Here is a 20524-nt window from a genome sequence, read left to right as displayed (position 1 = left end):
AAGATTAATACTAGTGGGGTGTGTCCGTAACATGTCAGTAACTTCATCTGTCTTCTTACATGATCAATGCCACTGAATATAATTGTTTTCAACTAATTTTCCCATTAGAAATTCCATTTGTGTGCTTTCTAATTATACTGCATCATGTGACAAACATTATACAATGTCTTCAAGATAGTGGCATTTGATTTATCCCTTTGTTTGAATGTTGCCAAGATCTCCTTAGACTTTACCAACCCCTTCAACATATCTTCAACTAAAGTCATCTCATGAGTGGACAATCTCCCCACAAAGAAATGTCCTTCCACATCCTTGAAATCCCCATGATTATGAACACCACATATAACAGTCAAACTCCCACCTCATTTTTTTACCAATCATACCTAACTTTTGCCCTTTCAATCGAGCTGACATCCATTTTTTTTTCAAACCTGTACCGCGTTTACGTTTTCCTCCTCCTTCACGTACAATATGTTTTCGATAAATTCCAGCACGCTCACATACAAATGGTCGTCGACACCTATTGTTCCCGTTGTCAGAAACTTTAATTGTCAGAACCATTACATATTGTCTACCAACATCACGTGCCCATGTAATCAATGCATCTCGTAAGGAATGTATCATAGTTTGTAAATACAATTGAGTGATCTATTAGTATTTCTTTATGGGAACCTTTGCTACTATTGTCACTCCGGAAGAAAGAAGAAACGTTGTCAAATTCAATCAATATTTACCGAATGTTTAACCCAATTTTATATGATATAGATTGAAATTTCTTTCACATTTCGGTTGATATTGGCCAAAATATGATAGTTATTTTCGGTTATCATCTACTGAATCTACATATATGAATATTGTTACATAAATCGAATAAATTGACAAAATATTTGATAAGTTTACCTCTTTGGATATATTTTCAACATCTCAGAGTTATCATTCTCTTTCTATATTATACCATATTTTAATATATTTGAGAAATTGGAGAGCTAGGGTTTACAAAAATTATGTTTGGCAAGAAAAATACGTAACAGAAGAATGGGTGTGGACCGTGAGAGAAATAATATTGACTGCGGTGGTGGAACAAGATAATTTTATTGTTTAAGGGTATTTCGGACATTTATTATAAGATTTTCATAAAAAAATATTATGGTGGTGAGAGGAGATAAAAAGGCGGTGGAAATAGAGTGTCTCTTTTTAATCATGTTTTGTTGAATCAAATTTAAATCTTGAATTTGACACGGTGCATCGCACGAGTGAGATACTAGTAAAAATATATAAGACAATAAGAAAGAGATAAGAAGTTGATTCCATTCCATGTTTAATCTATTTTATAATACTAACAATTAACCAATTAAATATCCACTAAAAACATGCAAAAAATATATAAAGTATGAGTCAACTTATACAATTAATAGATAATGACTAATTCTACTAACTTACCCACGACTCACTGATAACTAACTAACAAATTACTACTAATTTACCAATTAACTCACTGATAACTAACTAATTAAATTATACACGTATCACAAATATTACTTTTATTCTCAAATTATTCTTCCAAAATATTTCTCCATAATAAAATGAAAATAACAGCCAAAATCATTCCAAAAATTGCCTTGTGATTCGTTATTATGCCGAAAATCCCATAATCCGGGAGAGTAACTTCGAAACGTATAACCATGCCTGCAAATGCTATGTTAATATTAATAAAAAGGATAAAAGAATTTGAAATAAAATACATATTTATATACTTTATATTTTATGGGAGAGTTTTCTTTTATTTTTTATTTTTTTGCTGTAGTAGTCAAATCAAACAAGATAACCAAAATTGAGAATTTTCAAGTATCAATTTTGGAAATGTATCAAAATGATTGCCAAATGATACAGCGATACTATGATGCCTTGAATTAGAGCATCACAAAACACATGCAATTTTCTAACTATCAAAAACCAATATCATATTTTACAAATACAATACAATCAAACATCAAACATCAACAAACAATATTTACTTAAAAACCAAGTCAAAAAATGGGGCACCCTTTGACAACAATACCCTTAGCAGTAGGGCAAGTAGCCAAAGGGCAACCATCACTAACACTCCCCCACCACTCAAGGTTAACATGCGCCATATCCAAGCACAGATAAAGCAGTACACCCATGAACGCCAATCCAGCATCAAGCGCACCCGATAGCACATAATTGTGCCTGCTCCACCAATCCCGATAGTATCTATACGCCACGTAACCCGACAAGAAACCTATGATTATCCAGCTATTGTAGTTCACCGTAGTTGCCGGTGGCATGTTTATTATCGACACCAAAAGCACGGGGACCGTAATCAGCCTAATCCACTGCAGGTTTGGGAACGCCTTGTGTGCGACCCAGACGAGAACGGGGGCCACCGCCCCCAGCAGAAAAGACCAATTTATGGCGGAGTAGTAACCGAGGTCTCCGAATATTCTTTCGGGCCCGATCAAACCCCATATAACAGAGGCGTCGTAGAATACATGGTCGCTCTGGCACATTGGCGTATCCAGTGTGGTCCAAGGGTTTGCAACTGCACGCCTTGGATTTAAAAGAAAAATCTTCTCTATATATTTACCTAATATATAAGTTTAAATATGTAATTTTGACGTGTAATGTTGTAGCTGAACTGGTAGAGTTCTGTCTTTAATACCAAAGAGGTCCAGCGTCCTCAACCCTGTAGAGACAAGACCCCTCTATTTTGTTGTTTTTTTTTCTAATTTTTCTGTATATATTCCTTTTTCTAATTTTTGTGTATATATTCCTTTTTAAATTCTAATTTTTCTGTATATTACTTAACTTTCAAAATTGGCTTGTAGTTATTTGGTTGAAATTTTTTACCCGTACAAGATTTAATTTCCATTACATACTATATTTCAATTGTTTTCAATTTTTTTGAATATGCATGAGGGTATTTTTTCATATTTCAAAAAAATCAAAATCTCCTAACAAAACGTATATTTTGCTATTTGAAACTTTAATTTATTTACCGTATGAGGTTTTTTTTTTTTTTTTTTTTTATATATTGAAAATTCAAAATATGCTAATGAAATACACATCTTGTCACTTGCAACTTTAATATTTTTACCACTCCTTTAATATTTTCACCAATTTTATGTTTAAATATTTAAAAAATTAGCCCAAAATTTATAAAATAATCCCTTTTAAATTTGAAAATATTACATATTTTTATTATTTAATGTGTATAGTATTCAAAAAATTCGGGGGCGCTGCCCCCGAACCCCCCATAAACTTTTACCCAACCGCTGCCCCCGAACCCCCAAACTTTTAATTTCGTACACTATTGGCAAATATCATGGATTTGCCACTGCCCGGACAGGTCCACAGGCTGCTCGAGGACGGCACTGACCTGTCACATATGTTGGGTACTGTGTCCATTAGCCACCAAGCAGTTCCTAGATCTATTTACAAACAAAAGCATGCTAAAAAAATATAAAAATCCGGTTGAACCCGGTCGAATTGATCCATTCGTGATCCATTTACCAGCTTAGTTCTATGTGCAGTGTTAAGTGTATATTTTTACACTTTATCGTATCTTTTTATTTGAGCTTTTGGTGTGTTTTAACGATAATTGGTGCTTAAAAAGTTGATTTATTGTATTTTAGGTACAAATTGAAGAATTGGAAAAGTATGGGGTCAAAACTGCAATTTTGGCGAAAATATGGGTCAAAAGTGAAAATATCAAAATTCTGAAGATTTAAAGCTGAGACCCCCGTCCCAGTTTTAGTTCAAATTGTGGGACCCCCGTCCGAGACTCCGAAGTTGCGCATTAAAGGAATTTTAATTGCACAAGGAAACTGCCTTCTTCCCCAATTTCTTCACCCTATATAAGACCAAGCCAAGCACACAATTAGATATCTTTTTTACGCAATTTGGAGAGCAACAAAGCAATAACGAAGACGAAGAATTCGAAGACTCTAAGCATAGATTTATCGTTTATGACTTATTTTATTTGTGTTTTTCCTTTAATCATGAGTAGCTAAATTTCTTATTTCTAGGATTTTATTTGGAACCCTATGTCGGATTTATGAACCCTTTTCTATGATTTTATGCAAGTTTTAATTCCGGATTATTTCTTCTACTTGTTTTATTAAGTTCATGAAACTGGCCACTTTATGCGCTTTTATGTTATTGTTAATCGCATGAATCGGAAGATCGGGTTAATAATTAGAACTGTGGTAGAAGAGCCTTTGTGGTATTAACATAGGAATATAGTTAATCTCTTAGGTAGCCATTATTGAGATTTGTGCTTAATGCTGTGTTCTAGAATTAATTGCATAGGAATATAGTAATTGAATCTAGAATATTAGAATTGTAATACACGCGGAAGCGGGTTATGATTATTTTAGCATCTCAGGTTAATAATCCGGGTTAATTGCTTGCATAATTGAAGGAATTGGGGGAATAATAATCACATAGGGGGAAGAATAAAATCCTAGGCTTGTTTACTCTGATAAATCTTCGTGTTTAATTTGCTTTCTTGCTTTGTCGTTTTAATTTGCTTTTTAATTTATTTTAGTTAATTCTCTCTAAAGTCGACTGTGTAGGGTGGGCTTGATAATAATTGGTAGAATTTAGCGTCTAGGATTATATAATTAAATATTCCCTGTGGGTTCGATATCCGGACTTAATTGTCCACTATATTACTTGTACGATACGTGCACTTGCGTGTAGGTTTTCGACCAACATGCAGCCCCGGTATGATATTTGACAGAGGTGTGTTATTTTTACTCTCCTAGTCTCTCATTTAGCTCAGCAAATTAAATAAATTACTATATTTTGCTTAAAACTGAAATTACCATCCCAAAATTCCTATTTCGCATGTATACTATTTTTATTAATGGAAAAATTAGTTGTAGGTTCCTCAAAAATATTCTCTATAACTATAAGAACACGTGCATTTTGCATTTTGCATTTTGCTAAAAGTCCCTGTACGCTCCCCTCTAACGGAATCGCTTAGGAAAACTAACAGTAACATCAACGCGGTGATTTGCACAACTTAATTATATTAATAAACAACAATTGAGTCAAAATACAGTGACGAAAAAACTAAAATAAGAATAGATGTTTCCCACAGCATATACACAACTTAGATAACTTATTTGCGTAGTTTAGTTACACAGCTTAGTTAAATAAGGTGAAGAAAAAAATTAAATTTCGGGTCCGTACATCCCCACCAACATTACTATCATCATCACCATCACCAAACAACTCTTAATATTTTTTCGGTTTGATTTCTATGATTATTAGGTTACAACGGAGATGAATGAGTGTAACCAAAGTCGTATGTGTGTGCGTGTGTGTGGTTGCGTATGTGCATATGTAGGTGTGTGATTATGTTTGTGTGGCTGTGTGACAGAACTTTTCAACGATGACATCGGCGGGGAGTAGGAATGGGATTGATTTGACGAAATTGAACGGAGTTGGGATCTGACGGAGTGTGGGGAGTCTGAAGAACACAATTTTTTAACAAATTGCAAAAGTTGGTATATCCTAACTTAAAGACAATTTGAGTTTACGGGTCTAACAAATTAGCCCTTTATTATAATTAATCTATATAAGACATAAATTATTAATTTTGGGAATATATAACTGGGAGTTGAAAAGATCATTTTTGGGGGAATAAACAATTATTCATTATTTTTTCAATTAAAAATTGAATTTTAATGAATTATTGAAATGTCGTTTAAATGTTTGTCGGCGATGGTGGTGACTGGTGAGGAATAGAAAGAAACTAAGAATAAGATTGAAGGCAAAATGGGATTTTAAGTCGATATTTAGTCCACCCCATTTAACATTTTAGGTCAATACGTTATAAAATTACGAGAGTTTTGGTTCTATGACCTGCTATAACAGGTAATTCATTGGTTGGTTGCATAAATTGACATCTTCTTTATAAAAATAAGTAGATAAAAAAAAAGTAGATTGTGTGGCCGATGGATTGGACAATTTTGGAGGGAAACTCGATCCTCGATATTTGGAGTGTAGTATTTGAATTTTTTTTTTTTTTTCGGAACTTAAAATCTGAAAATTGGAATCTCATAAATATTTTTAATAATTTTGAAAAATTAAAAAAGCAGAATTTTAGAATTCATGTTGAAAACTATTGTTCCAAATTTGATTTTTGAATTCGAATAGGTGAAAATAGAAAGAAAAAAAAATGTTCCAATCTTCAATCCTATCAATGACATCAAAATGGGGGTGGGGTGGGTGGAATTAACATTTTCATTTATTTATATGTATATATGTTATACTTTTCAATAAGAAAATCTGAAGAAATTTACTTTCCATTGCATAAAATATACCATCGTATTTTTCTTATGAAAGAAATCAAAATTTGTTTTGTAACTATTTTTTTAAATTAATATTTCATAAAAAATTATTGATAAAAAAGCAATTAAGTTAATATTTATCTAATTTTTTTCTTTTACAAATCAATACTTAGTGATGAAAACAATAGCGAACCAAAAATCAAATTTGCCAAATACCAAAAAAAAATACTTTCTAAGATATTGAAACTAAAAATATGTTGTAAAGTTTGCACCAAAACGCGAAATCCCTCGCCCCCAAGGCCCTCATTCCTTGGCCCGACAAAAAATATGTTGTAAAGCTGAATGATATACAAAATTATAATTAGTATAAATAAAATATAATAACAACTATATTTTTATTATTGCAAGCTATAACAAAAAACAAAAAAAATACATAAAATAAACAAAAATCTTTTTTCTATAACATTGTATTTCGCTAATCAAATCCATAAAAGCAAATAAAGATTTAATCTGGTAAAACAATAGAGAGAAAAAAACCTAAAAACCTAAAGTCTAAACTCATTATGTAATTTCAAAGTTTAAATTATACTAATAAATTATAAACTAATTGTAGCAGTTACAATTTGTTTTCCAAGACAAGACGTGTAGTCAAACTGAAAATACAAACTTATAATGTATACTGAAAATACAAACTTATAATGTATATTAATATTTTGTTAATAAAATAGAATCACTATCAACTAAAGAAAATCTTTCTTTGAATATTTCTCTTTTGAATTATTTAAAACAAAATTCACCATAACGGTGTAGTGGGCGTTAGAATTAGATGTCAAAGAATTATGCCAGAAATAGAGTGATGATCAACGTAACCAATGTACTGAACGGGTTTTGACTTGAAACTATAGTCACACAAGAAGGTGCGGACTCCAAGAAAGTTTAACTAGTGCTTAGAGAGCTCACTTGTTGGGCCATAGGAGCACGATTTTGATAAAGTATAATCGAGTGAATTTCTTTTTTGATTTTTTTGAAGGGGATTCCTGAATGCTACTACTTTGAATGATGTTGATTGATACTGATTATTGGACTTTTAGGTGCACATCAATGGATTACGCGAAGCCTTGATCTCACAAGAGAGAAAAATTCTCATTTTTATTTTAAAACTATATCTAACATAAATTAACAACTAAAATGTATTATTATTATTATTATGTCAAAATGAGTTATGTGTTAAAAGACAAATATTTTCCATCTATTTGTATCATTCATTTCATTAAATGGATTATGGACATCTAAAATATCTAATTGTTGAAAAAAATCTGTTAAAACTCTCGTAAAAAATATGAGCTAGATTCTAGAATATTTATCGGTGAAAACAACTTTTAAACTCTTTCCAAAATAGTTCCTGAGTTTAACATTTATATATTTTCAATTGTTATTAGGGTAAAATATACTTTACCCCTTGTAATATGCCCTGTGTAACATTGACCCCTAGTACTATGAAAAATACATTTACCCCTCAATTTAATGGTTAATCTATTTGACTCTTAACGACGTTAGTAGTAAAAATAAATTTAATATTTTTTTAATAATCTTTACTAAATGACACATTTTACGTATTTAAAAAATGGGGTCTTTACAAATAAACCCATCAATGGGTACTTATTCGTAAAGAGATCCGGATAAAAAACTACTTTACAAATAAGTCCACACATGGTCCAGATTTTTCTAAAAGACTAAAATAGCCCTTCATACTTTAATATGCCCCAAATTCATCTTTAATTTAATTTGACCTTAATTTGACCCCAAATTTCACAAATTATTCAATTTTGACCCAAAACACATTTTTATGGACAAATTCGTCCGTCACAGCCGATCTCCGGCGTAGACTTTTTTTTTTATTTTTTTCTACTGAATTTTGTCGCCGGTTTCCGGCGTTGACTTTTTTTTTCTTACGGATTTTTTCGCCGGTTTCGACAGGCGCCGGTCTCCGGGGTTGAATTTTTTTTTTTCCTCCTAATTTTTCAACCACCGGTTTCCAGCGTTGACTTTTTCGATTTTTTTTTTCCTCTTTTTGTAACATTTTTTTTTTTCATTTAAACAACAATATTGCTGTGATTGACAGTAATATTAACTATATTACTGTCAAACACAGTAAAAATTAACTATACTACAGTTTAACACAGTAATATTACTATATTATTCTCTAGCACAGTAATATTAATACAACAAAACTCATTATTATTGTGCAATAGAGTAATATTACTATGTTGAGCGTTCAACAAATGTAAAGATAATAAAAAGCCAAAATAATTAATATTACAGTGAGTGACAGTTATATTACTATAACAACAATAATATTACCGTCAACCACAGTAATATTACAATAATAGACAGTAATATTATTACGTTACTCCGTGAATAACTCAAACAAACAAAAAAATTCAAACAAAATAATAATAATATTGATATGGTTGACAGCAATATTAGTATATTACTATAACAACAGTAATATTACCGTCAACCACAGTAATATTATTGTGTTTACAGTAATATTACAATAATAGACAGTAATATTATTACGTTACTCCGTGAATAACTCAAATAAAACAAAAAACCCAAAAAAAAAATAATATTGATGTTGTTGAAAGTAATATTATTGTGTTTACAGTTATTTTACTGTCAACGACAGTAATATAATTACGTTGACTTGTCAACAAATCAAACAAAATACAAAAAAAAACAAACAAATAATAATAATATTACGTTAATTTACTGTCAACGGCATAACAATTACATAAATGTATTGTCAACGGCAGTACAATTACATTAATTGACTGCCGTTGTCAGTATAATTACGTTAATTTACTGTCAGTGACAGCACAATTACAGTCAACGTTTAGCGGCAGACGTAAAAAAGTAAAAAAAAAAAAAAAAACAAAAAAAGAACAAACAAAAAAAAACATTAATAAAAAGTCAACGCCGAAATCCGGCGGCGGAAAAAAACAGACCAGAAAAAAAATAATAAAACAATAAATCAACGCCACAGACCGGTGAAAAAATCCGGAAGAAAAAAAAATCAAAATTGGATTTTGTGGTCAAAATTGGATTTTTGTGGACAAAATTGATTAAATTGGGGTTACAATTAAGAATTGGGTATAAAGGGTTGGGAGTAATATTGTCATATACATGAATGTTTCCTTTATTTATAATAAATATTAAAAGGATGGGCTTATCGGTGAAAGAGATATAACCCCTAAACCTAGAAGAATAAAGATGTTTGGTTAGAGACTTATGAACAAAAACCCCCTTAAAAATATTACATGTACTTTAATAAATTAAATAAATATTTAAGATAGTATTTTTTTAATTTTGGATTTAAAAAAATTTACTAGTTAAATATTTAAATAAAAAATATTTAGAGAGTATAATTTTTCATATATTAGATGAAATTATTTAACTCATCAAACATGCACATTAAAAATACTATTTATTTGTAAAATCAAATTACGTATAGTTAATCCTAAATGAAAAGACAAGTTAAATAAATTTTGATGTTACAAATAAATACAATAAAACATTAACTATATCATTAATGTTAATGTAGAATTACATTTTTTAATATAAATATTTACTCAGTCAATATTTTAATATAATATTTAAAAAATTATACATATTAAATATTTATTTAATATATTATTCACAATGCAAAAATATATTTTTTTTAATGAAAGCAATGTGTCATTTCTTATCACCTATTAAAAAGTACATTTAATTTGATGATAAAATTATAATTATTTTGTTACTACTGACACTGTTACAGCAACTCCAGCGCGGGGTTATTAAGAGCAACTCCAATGGAGGCACTAAATGAGGTATCAAACTAAAAAACTACCACTTTGATGCTCTAAAATTAAAAAAATTCTTCTCCAATGGAGGCATTAAATGGAGAATTATTTTGATACTCAACTACCCCGAGGTGCAAAAATACTCCCTGGAAAATGAGGTATCAAAAATATAACCACTCCATTAACCTATCACAATTTGACACATGGCATTTAAAAAAATAATTATTCATATATTTAAAATTTGATAATCTATTTGATACTCGTGGTTGGAGTGAATTTTTTTTCAAGAAGTATCAAAGTATTATATCAAGTATCAAATGAATATTTAATGCTCCATTTTGATATCTCCCATTGGAGTTGCTCTAAATGGGTTATCAAACCCCTTAACCTTCATTTGACTCCCCAATTTAAAAACTTTCTCCTCCAATGGGGTTATTAAACTAGAATTTTATTTTGATAACTCATTCATCGGGAAGTAAAAATACATCCCAAATAAATAATTATCAAATATTCTCCTAAAAAATAGGAGCACGTGAAAAAAGAAAAATCTCAACAGAATTGAGTTTTTTTTTTCTTTACGTAAAAATCTCAACATAATAAAATTAAATTCTCTACGTTTTCAACAAATTTCACTGAAAAAAAAATCTAAAAAATATCTTAACATAATTTATTTTTTTCTCTAGATCAGCTACAACAAAGTTCCACGTAAAAAAAAAAAAAAAAAGAATCTCAATGTATATATAATTTTTTTTTATATTTTGAAAAGGTAAAAACTTAATTAATATTAATTTTGAGGATAGTAAATCGATTTGTATGGTAATTTAAAATGGATTAAAAGATAAATAATATATAAATAATCATAAATGTGTTTGATAATTGTTTTTTGATACTTGTGGTTGGAGTTCACTGGTTGTATAGATATATCAAAGTATAATCCTGGCTATCAAATAAGTATTTGATAACAATGGGTTTGAGTTGCTCTTAGTAATAAAATAGATTAATCGTTAAGTTGAGGGGTGTAAGTGTATTTTTCAAAGTACGCAGTGAAAGTGTTACATAGTGTATAGTACAAGGGGTAAAGTGTATTTCTTCTTCTTCTTTCATCATCATCATCATCATCATCATCATCATCATCATCATCATCATCATCGTGAATTTAAAGAACGGAATCCTAAGATGAATCTTATATCGTGAATTTTTAATAACCATAATCAAACATCACTTTTATTCTCAAATTATTCTCTCAAAATATATTTCCCCAAAATAAAAAAAAAAATAACTTCCAAAATTATTTCAAACATTGGCCTATGATTTGTTATTATGCCGAAAATCCCATAACCCAAGAAAGTCACTTCGATATGTACAACCATGCCCGGAAATATTAATATTAATGAAATGTAAAAAACGAATTTGAAATAAAATACGTATGTACATACTTCATATTTTATTTGAGATATTTTTTACTGTAGTAGTCAAATCAGACACATCAGCAAAATTGAGAATTTTCAACTAACAATTTGGAAATGAATCGGGTAATGAGAGCATCACAAAGCACATACACTTTTCTAATTATGAAAAACCAATATCATATTTTACAAATACAATACATCAAACATCAACTAACAATATCTACTTAAAAAGAAGTCAAAAAATGGGGCACCCTTTGACAACAATACCCTTAGCAGTAGGGCAAGTAGCCAAAGGGCAACCATCACTAACACTCCCCCACCACTCAAGGCTAACATGCGCCATATCCAAGCACAGATATAGCAGCACACCCATGAATGCCAATCCCGCATCAAGTGCACCCGACAACACATAATTGTGCCTACTCCACCAATCCCGATAGTATCTATACGCCACATAACCCGACAAGAAACCTATGATTATCCAACTATTGTAATTAACCGTAGTTGCCGGTGGCATGTTTATTATCGACACCAAAAGCACGGGGACCGTAATCAGCCTAATCCACTGCTGGTTTGGGAACGCCTTGTGCGCGACCCAAACGAGAATGGGGGCCACCGCCCCCAGCAGAAAAGACCAATTTATGGCGGAGTAGTAACCCAGGTCTCCGAATATTCTTTCGGGCCCGATCAAACCCCATATAACAGAGGCGTCGTAGAATACATGGTCGCCCGGGCAGGTCCACGGGCTGCCCGAGGGCAGCACTGACCTGTCACATATGTTGGGTACTGTGTCCATTAGCCACCAAGCAGTCCCGAGATGTACCAGTGATGATATTAGAGTGCCGACTACCTGATAGAATATTAAATATATATTACAATGAAAAATGAAAATGAACCTATTTTTTCTATGTCGGAAAGAAAACGAAATTTTTAATTTAATGAAAAATAAACCTGGGCCATGAACATTGCTCTCGGGGGTATTTTCATGTAGTGTCCGAGTTTGAGGTCTTGGAGAAATATGAGTGCTTGTTTCATACTGATGTAGCCGTATACTTTGAAGCACATGTTAGCAACTGGATATCCCGGATACAAGTACCCGATTATGTACTCTGTGATCACGTTCAGTCCCGGTGTCTAATCATAAAACAGCGTTCGATTTAATGTTAACTAATTATTTAATTAATCATGACATATATTTGACCAACCAAACGAGACGTATAGAATCTCACTTGGTTTGTGGTGGCAGCGATGACTCCAACGGGGAGAGTGAAAATGAAGGCGAGAGCACAAGCTAATAAGACACCCCACCACGGCAACTGGAGTTGGTCGTTTTGAAAGTGACAGATAAGGAGGGTGCCGGCTATATTTATCATAAGAATGCACAGGAACCACCATTCAGGGACTTGATTGTAATTTTGCATAAGCTTCGTGTGTATATCCATCTTCTTCTCCTTGAAAGCTGACTTGCTCAGCATCCACAGGTCCCTGAATTAACAATGATTTGTCGGTTAACGAGAGCCCAATGAAATATCTTATGCAAAGTAAACTTGAAGCCTACTTTTTTTACTGTAGTGACGAACCTAACAGATACATTTATGGAACTCGAAAAAGCAGTATGAAGAAAACTCTGCTAAAAAACGAGACTTCGTTTATTCGTATTCTATTTAAGAGATAAGTCGACAATAACTAGTCCAGGTTAATGACAGACTACAGCATAAAACGTTTTTATTTATACGTGATGTTTACTAACTATATAAGTTGTAGAAAAAAATCGATCAGCTTAAAAGTTCTTGGACACAGTACATCGGAGTTTATTACTTAAAAGGGCATATTCTTGAGCTTCGTAGCAAATACATAACGATATGCAGAAAAAACCATCTTTTTTCGGAAAAAAAAAAAACAAAAACATATACTATTGAAAGCATGAATCACTACCCGAGCTATTATTTTCAACTCACCTTCCGTGAAAAAGGAGGACATGAACAATGGTGGCAGTGAGACAAGCGAAGCTAAAAGCATACGTCATAGCAAAGAACGTGCTGAGATAGAGACGCCCTTCACGCTCGTACGCGTCCAAATCGATGTGGAAGTTCGAATCTATAATCGCCGAGATGTTATATTTCTGCCCGTTCGATGTAAACAGGTCATCGGAAAATATGGGGAAGGTCTTGGCTTCGTACACATTGAGCCAGTACATTGTAGGTGCAATTACGTACACGCAAACAAAATATCCGACGGCAATGTTAGCAGTAGCAAACCACGGGCTGGCTAACGGGCTACCGAGGTAAGACGATATGCTTGACCAATCAAGACCAATAGCACCAACTCCTAAACCGTGGAGCCCAGAACCGAGCTGGTGGATAAGGACCGAAGAAGAAAATATCCAGCAAAGCCATGAAATTGAAGTGAGCTTCGGGAATAGGTACCCTGGAAATACGTAGTAAGTGAAGCTACAAAGAAAGGCGATTAGGAAGAACTGATTTCGTGTCACTCCACCCTTTGCTCTTACTTCTTTCTCGTGAAGTGCCCTGCAATTTAGAAAACGAGATTGGTTAATGAGACTAGAACAATCAAATTTCGGAGCTGCGATAGTGTGAAGGCAGATTGAAATACCTATGTACTTCAAAACCGAATTTATTTCACTTCATTTTATCTGTTACGAATTCAGTTGAGGTTTCCGTTTCTAAGGCCAAACAACTTCTTTAATTAAACGAATCGAACCTGATCTCCGACTAGTGCAACAAACTTTGCATTAACAATTTCAAGATGTATAAATTTCTACAGTTTATGGAAAGTTGGAAACCAATTGTGCTTTTTTATAGGATACAAATGCTCAAGTAACAACGAAAAGTCGAAAAGCAAATTGCCGAGATGTCGAAATTGCCATTAATGAGAGAACAGTTAAACCATCTTTACGAACATTTAAGCCCAAAATTACTATTGAATGCTTTCCATATATAAATGTTGACAAAGACATACAATATCTGCTACAAGGAGAGAGAGATAGGCTGAATCGAATCACACCTGAAGAGAGACACCTGAACAAGGTTTTGTGGCCACCACATGGCGGCGGGCTCGACAAGGTACCTCCGGAAAAGCCCGGCCCAACCGAAGCCCAATATCTGAGTGGTGAGAACCACCCCCAACGCCACCCAGAAAGTCAACCTCTGCTTGTAGAATATCTTCACCGCGCTGACAATATGGATCGAGTAAGGGTTCGCCGCCCCCGAGTTGGCGAAGATCGTGATCAGCACGTGCTCCTTCACGTTGAACCGTCCCGGGTTGAGGCAGAACTCCCACCTCCGGCCCTCGAAGAACACCCGCCGCGTGAGCGCCGCCGCCATCAGGTGGCCGAGGGGCACGACGGCGATCTGGGCGGAGATTGCGGTTATCGAGAGGGGCTCGCGGCGGTACCAGAAGAACTGGTTGAGGAAGGAGAGGAGAACGCAGGCCGCCGCGCCCAGGGTCCACATCCGGAAGGTGACGACGGGCAGGGTCGGGTCGTCGGTCGGCGGGACGGTCATGGCCACTTGCTCGACCGGCGAGTTTTCCTCCGGCGGCCGGTGGCGAACTGCACATTTTGGAGTAGAATTGTTTGAGCTGAGGGAAAAAGGAGATCAAAATTGGATTCAACTGAATCTAAATTGAGAAGAGTGATGACTTACGGAGTGGAGCAGAGATTTCTTCCTCATCTTCGATCATCTCTCTCTCTTTCTCTCTCCTCACTCTCTCTCGCTCGCACAGCTTGGATAATAAATCAGAACGTGGTGAAAGAGTAACGGGGGAGGGAGAGAGAGATTGGACAGGTCCACGTGGAAGTGACGTCAATGATGACGTAAGCAGATTCCTTCACCATTGGTTTTGTTTTTTTAATCTGATTTGGGGATGCATTTGGATGCCTTTTTCATTTAGATGCATAATACAATAGGCAAATGTTTGGATTTGTTTTGGGCCGGACCGGTTCAACCGGTAACCAATCCGGTTCGGTTGGATAAAGAAACCTGCAAAACGTCAAAACCCGCGCTGGAAGGCAAACAAACCGAGAAACTGCTGGTTTAACCGGAGAATTGGAAACCCCAACCGGGTTTGCATGATAATTGCTATTTTTGTTGAGACAACTGTTATTTTTTATTAATTTACGTATAATCACTTATTTATTTGGGGCAATATGCCAAACACCCTTCATTGGGAATTTAATTCTTGATAAATCCTTTTTTTATAAATGATATTTGAGATAAATCCAATGGGTCTGAAAAACCATATATGCCCCCACTAACTATTAATTAGTATAATAATTTAATTTAAAAAAAATTACACCCATAATCTACACCCAAATCTTCTCCTAAAATTATTCCCCTCGTCACGTTAATTCAGTTTTTTTTTCCCTTTTCTTTTTTATTTTGTTTAATGGTTTTCTTTATTTCCATTTAAAATAAAATTTTGTAATTATATTATTATTTTTTTTTTCGGTTGTTTAGTTTAAATTATTTTTTTTCTTATTTATATTTTTCATGTTTTTTATTTTAATTTAAAAAATGGTTTTATTTTTATTTTTCGTTTTTTCATATTTTTTTTTATTTCAAAGTTTTTTAAAAATCGGTTTTTTTATTTTCTTTTCAGTTTTTTTAAATAAAAACTACTCTATATAAACATGAAAACCACTCTATAAACATGAAAACCACTCTGTATAACAACTATGTAAACTTGAAAACCACTCTTTATAATAACTATGTCAACTTAAAAACCACTCTGTATATATAGTTGAATAAAAATTTGTACAAAAATTATTGAAAACCACTATAAAATTGTTGAAAACCACTATAAATTTATCAAAAACAAAGTCTGACGTTATGAAAACTACTCCGTATAAACAACTATATAAACATGAAAACCACTTGATATAAAACAATTATATAAACATGAAAACCACATTATATACACAACTATATAAACATCGAAAATCACTATGAATTCTAACAAGAAAACATCAAAAATTCTGCGAAAAAGAAGCTATAAAACCACTATAAAGGACACCATCTTCTCTCGAATGAACCCTAGAGCATAGTCTGTGTAATCATCTTCTTCTCGTTATTTGAAACGTAAACAACTATTTGAAAAAATCATCATCTTCTTCCGCCCATCAGCAATTTCGTCAAAAAAAATATCATCAAGAACAAAAACATTACCAAATTTAAAAGAACAAAAATTCAACCTTATATCATCACACTACAAGAAATTTTGGTTTTAGTGACGATATTGTATGGTCGCTAAAAGTTAGAAAATGGTAGCTAAAACTTCTAGCGACCAAATTAAGCTTGGTCACCGGTGGTCACAACAGGGTAGTTACTAAAAGTACTCAGTGACAAGAAAATTAATTGGACGCTAAAAGATGAGATTTAGCGGCGAACTAATAATGGTCACTAAAAATATAATTATTAACGACCATTTTTTGACTCGCTAATGTAAATTTTATGGTGGCAATAATATTAACATGGTTGCTATAGCAACATATATAGTGGCCATATAATTTTGGTCGCTAAATGATATATACGTATAGTGACCATATTTTATTGTTGCTATAGCCTATAGGATATATATTTGGCCACCACATTTTTTGGTTGCTACATAATATACATATAGTGACCGTATATGTTGGTTGATAAATAATATATCTGTTGGTTGCTAAAATATATACATATAGTAACCATATTATTGGTTGCAATAGTTGTTACATGGTTTCGACAATTATTAAATTTACTGACCAATTCAGACCAATAATTAATTGGTTGCATTAATCATTAATGTTTATTTGTAACAGTGGTTGTAAAAAAAAATTAAAATAAAACTAAAGATTGCAAATTTACATATTACCAATCAAATGTGAATATTATAATTTCAATCTACCATACTCAATACAATAATAAATCAATCATTCCAAATAATAAGAAAGATTCCAATAATTATTTCATAATAAATTCCACTTCATAAATTGTTAAGCGACAACAAATATGACGTCCACGATAACGCGTTCTTTCACTTCATCAAATAGTCCAACCTGAAAAAGGGGAAAAAAAAATCAAATAGAAAATAAGAAATCATATGATAGAATCAATTTCAATCATTTGTCACTTAGTAGCACTCATAATTCAATAATGTATATGGGCTCTTGCATAAGTAGCTACTTACGTCGTCCAGTCCATGTGTTTAATGTGATGCATTGCCTGAGAATTATTAGTTAGGACGGAAATTGTAATTCATTTGTTCTACTTCGTATAATAATTGAAGAAGCTTAAAAAATAATTAATACGAAATATTGCATGAAATGGATCAGAACTTTGATTTCAGAAAACTCGCCTAGATTCCAATGCACAATATAGCTGAGCTTGCTCCTCCTGACTCCCTTCATCAATTGACCACCAACCTAGTTACCTGATATAAAGAATTTATCCACAATCAGTAGAAGTACAGAAATAATTTTGACAAACTTTATGGTTCATTTTTATATAACGTACATTCGGTATACCTGGATCTGGATCCACGACAAACAAATCTCGTATAATCGTGAGCAACATCCGGTAAGCTAATACTACTTTCTATGTCAGCTTCTTGCACTAACAAATTAAAAGAGAGAACAAAAATTGAACTGAATATATTTAAAAAAAATTGTAATGATGAGATCAACACATTACCAAATACTGACTCAATATCGTCCAACCAAGAAATTTACTTAACATACCCTCATATGATGTTATGTATAATTCCTGCACATCATAGCAAATAATATTTTCTCCTATTAAACAACAATAAATATATTACATAGAAAAAAAAAAAATAATAACACTCTTGAACCTAAATATATGGTACCAAAGAACAAAATTCAATACATTGGACCGACCTTTTTGTGTAGAAGTTTCTTCCAATTGAAATCAATTTCTCATTCAATTCCCACAGTAATGTTTTGAGTAATGTTTTGCGTTCTGCAAATCCCAATAGTAATACTTGATCAAAATAAAACGTGTCACATGAATTAGGTCAATAACTTGAATAAATAACTAACATAGTCTTTCTCAAATAACAAAGTCTTCTCACCTCGAATTAGCACCAAAAGCAACATCATAGACCAAAATTTTCTTAGGTAGACAACCACGAATGACACACCTGAAATAAGAATCCATTAGTTTCTTAAGCTTCACCTTCGACCACATTACTTTAAACTTGTTGCTCAATGTGCATAAGACAAATTTCAAATAACTAATGACTCAAATAACTAATGACACAGATAGATGCTAACTATGGACATTAAACTAGAAACCAACGTTATTTGTTGTCACATTTTCTTCAAAAAATCGTAGCAGACCGTACGCTTATCTAAATTGGGAAAACAATATACCAAATAAAAGTTCACAACTTTATCTACAATTGTGATGTGATACCAACCCCCAATTACTAAGATAACACATCAATAACAGTCCGAAAAGTTGAATACAGAAAACTGCCAGAATTGTTTTGGACAAACTTGTTTGCTGTCACAGTTTATTTGAAAAATCATAACAATATGTAGAGTTATCCAAATCGACCAAATAATATACCAAATCAAACCTCAAAACTCAATATACAAAACATCAGAAGACACATAGCCTAAATTATAACTCCAACATAACAAAAACAGCTCCGTATGAAGATTAGGCAAAACTGCCCTGTTTTTAGACAGATTCGCTGTCGTCTGATTCCGACCCCTAAAAGGCTATAACACGTGCTCGAATTGGAAACAAATAAACACTTTCTCACAGTTTTCGAGTCCTCTCCGAGTTTCGAGAAGGAATGATTCCCAAATTCACACTCCAAACCCTTCGATTTTGGCTCCGAAAACAGATGCGTAGCAGATTTTATTTCCCTTTCCGGCGAGCAGGCTGAATTTCATACCAAATTTCGGCGTGCAAATTTTTGTTCATTTTTTAAGATAATAAGCCATGATAAGTAGTGTTTTGCCCAATAGAACTTTTGACAAACACCTGGTGTGCACAATTACATCATAAGAAGAAAAGAAAAAAGGAAAAGGGAAAATGGAGGTGGGAATTGGGTTGGAGTTCGGAGAAGAGGGTTTGTTGTTAGTCATACCGTAACCTCCGCGATCGTTGAGCTTGGCCTGAACGATCATGGTTGAGATGAAGCGGGTGGCCTCATTCGCCTCCTCGAGATGGCGGCTGAGATCGGCAGGGGAGGTCACGAGACGGTTCTCCTCGAATTTCTTCCGGGCTTCGGCGGCGGACTCCCAGAGCATAATGGTGTCGCCGGCAAAAGTCTGACGTGTTGCTCTCAGCACCGCTCTGTATGCCCTGATCGACGAGATTCATTCTCGAAGGTCTCCAAACTATTATTTTTCCTTAAAACCCAAATCTGAAATTATCTTTTCAAATCCCCAATTCTTTTCCTGTAATCAAATCTTCCGAATCTCCTTTATTGAATTCGAAAATTTTCGAATAAGGGTAGGAAGTAGGGCTTGGGGAAATTGGGTGAAATAGGCGAATACTTTTGGGGAAAACAAAAGAGGTAAGATAAGAGGGATTTTGGTGCAAACATAATGAATAAATTAAGAGATAATTTTTTCTTGATTTTCTGCAATATTATGCGAGAATTGGTAGAGATCGAGAGAAAGAGAGCGGAGAGAGTAACAGATGTTTTGTGATGCAGAAACGAAAGAAAGATATGGCTGTATTTTTTCATTATTTGCATTTTCGCCCCCCATCTTTCTTTTATTTTCTTTTCATTTCTTGATTTGGTTAATAACTAAACTAGTGACCAAATCGATTTGATTTCCCAAGTAGATTCATAGTAACCAAATTCAAGTGGTTGTTAGCAACCCAATTAAATGGTTGTTAATAATTAAATTAAAGACTCGTAGCAACCGTAAAAAAAATTGATGTTAAATTGGTCACTATTGACACTA

General features: G+C 33.1%; 2 protein-coding genes and 1 long non-coding RNA gene across 6 annotated transcripts; all 3 read right to left on the bottom strand.

Moving 5' to 3' along the window:
- Positions 1–1912: 1912 nt before the first annotated feature.
- LOC105965798 (oligopeptide transporter 7) lies at positions 1913–15541 on the bottom strand. 4 transcript variants are annotated; one of them, XM_088827175.1, is made up of 7 exons: positions 15243–15541; positions 14602–15148; positions 13536–14105; positions 12807–13062; positions 12529–12711; positions 12307–12427; positions 1913–2522 (listed from the first exon to the last, which is right to left on the bottom strand). In XM_088827175.1, the coding sequence occupies exons 1-7, from the start codon at positions 15277–15279 to the stop codon at positions 2350–2352; spliced, it is 1887 nt and encodes a 628-aa protein (XP_088683301.1). In that variant the 5' UTR covers positions 15280–15541; the 3' UTR covers positions 1913–2349. The 4 variants fall into 4 exon arrangements, with proteins under 4 accessions (XP_088683301.1, XP_088683302.1, XP_012845808.2 ...); XM_088827176.1 differs by having other exon boundaries at positions 14602–15177; positions 15243–15493; XM_012990354.2 differs by lacking the exon at positions 1913–2522 and having other exon boundaries at positions 11705–12427; positions 14602–15177; positions 15243–15493.
- Positions 15542–17417: 1876 nt separating this feature from the next.
- Positions 17418–18175, bottom strand: LOC148766373 (uncharacterized). Its single transcript, XR_016034802.1, has 2 exons — positions 18090–18175; positions 17418–18006 (listed from the first exon to the last, which is right to left on the bottom strand). It is a non-coding gene; the product is annotated as an uncharacterized LOC148766373 (long non-coding RNA).
- A 37-nt stretch (positions 18176–18212) lies between these two features.
- Positions 18213–19927, bottom strand: LOC105960260 (mitochondrial zinc maintenance protein 1, mitochondrial-like; the record flags this gene model as incomplete). The annotated part of the gene is made up of 5 exons (XM_088827177.1): positions 18213–18338; positions 18473–18554; positions 18667–18735; positions 19366–19487; positions 19696–19927. Coding segments are annotated over 3 exons (381 nt in total), but the record flags the coding sequence as incomplete, so codon positions are not given.
- Between the last annotated feature and the right edge of the window lie 597 nt (positions 19928–20524).

Source organism: Erythranthe guttata, chromosome 12 (assembly GCF_056151865.1).
Source record: "Erythranthe guttata isolate IM_541 chromosome 12, IM_541, whole genome shotgun sequence".
Taxonomy (NCBI): Eukaryota; Viridiplantae; Streptophyta; class Magnoliopsida; order Lamiales; family Phrymaceae; genus Erythranthe; species Erythranthe guttata.
This window is presented reverse-complemented; position numbering and strand designations above follow the sequence as displayed.

Coding starts and splice junctions, on each gene's coding strand:
- LOC105965798 (XM_012990353.2), bottom strand. CDS start 15,279: ATGATCGAAGATGAGGAAGAAATCTCTGCTCCACTCC. Junction 12,712..12,806: donor TCGCTGCCACCACAAACCAA/GTGAGATTCTAT, acceptor TTTTATGATTAG/ACACCGGGACTGAACGTGAT. Junction 12,428..12,528: donor GAGCAATGTTCATGGCCCAG/GTTTATTTTTCA, acceptor ATATTCTATCAG/GTAGTCGGCACTCTAATATC.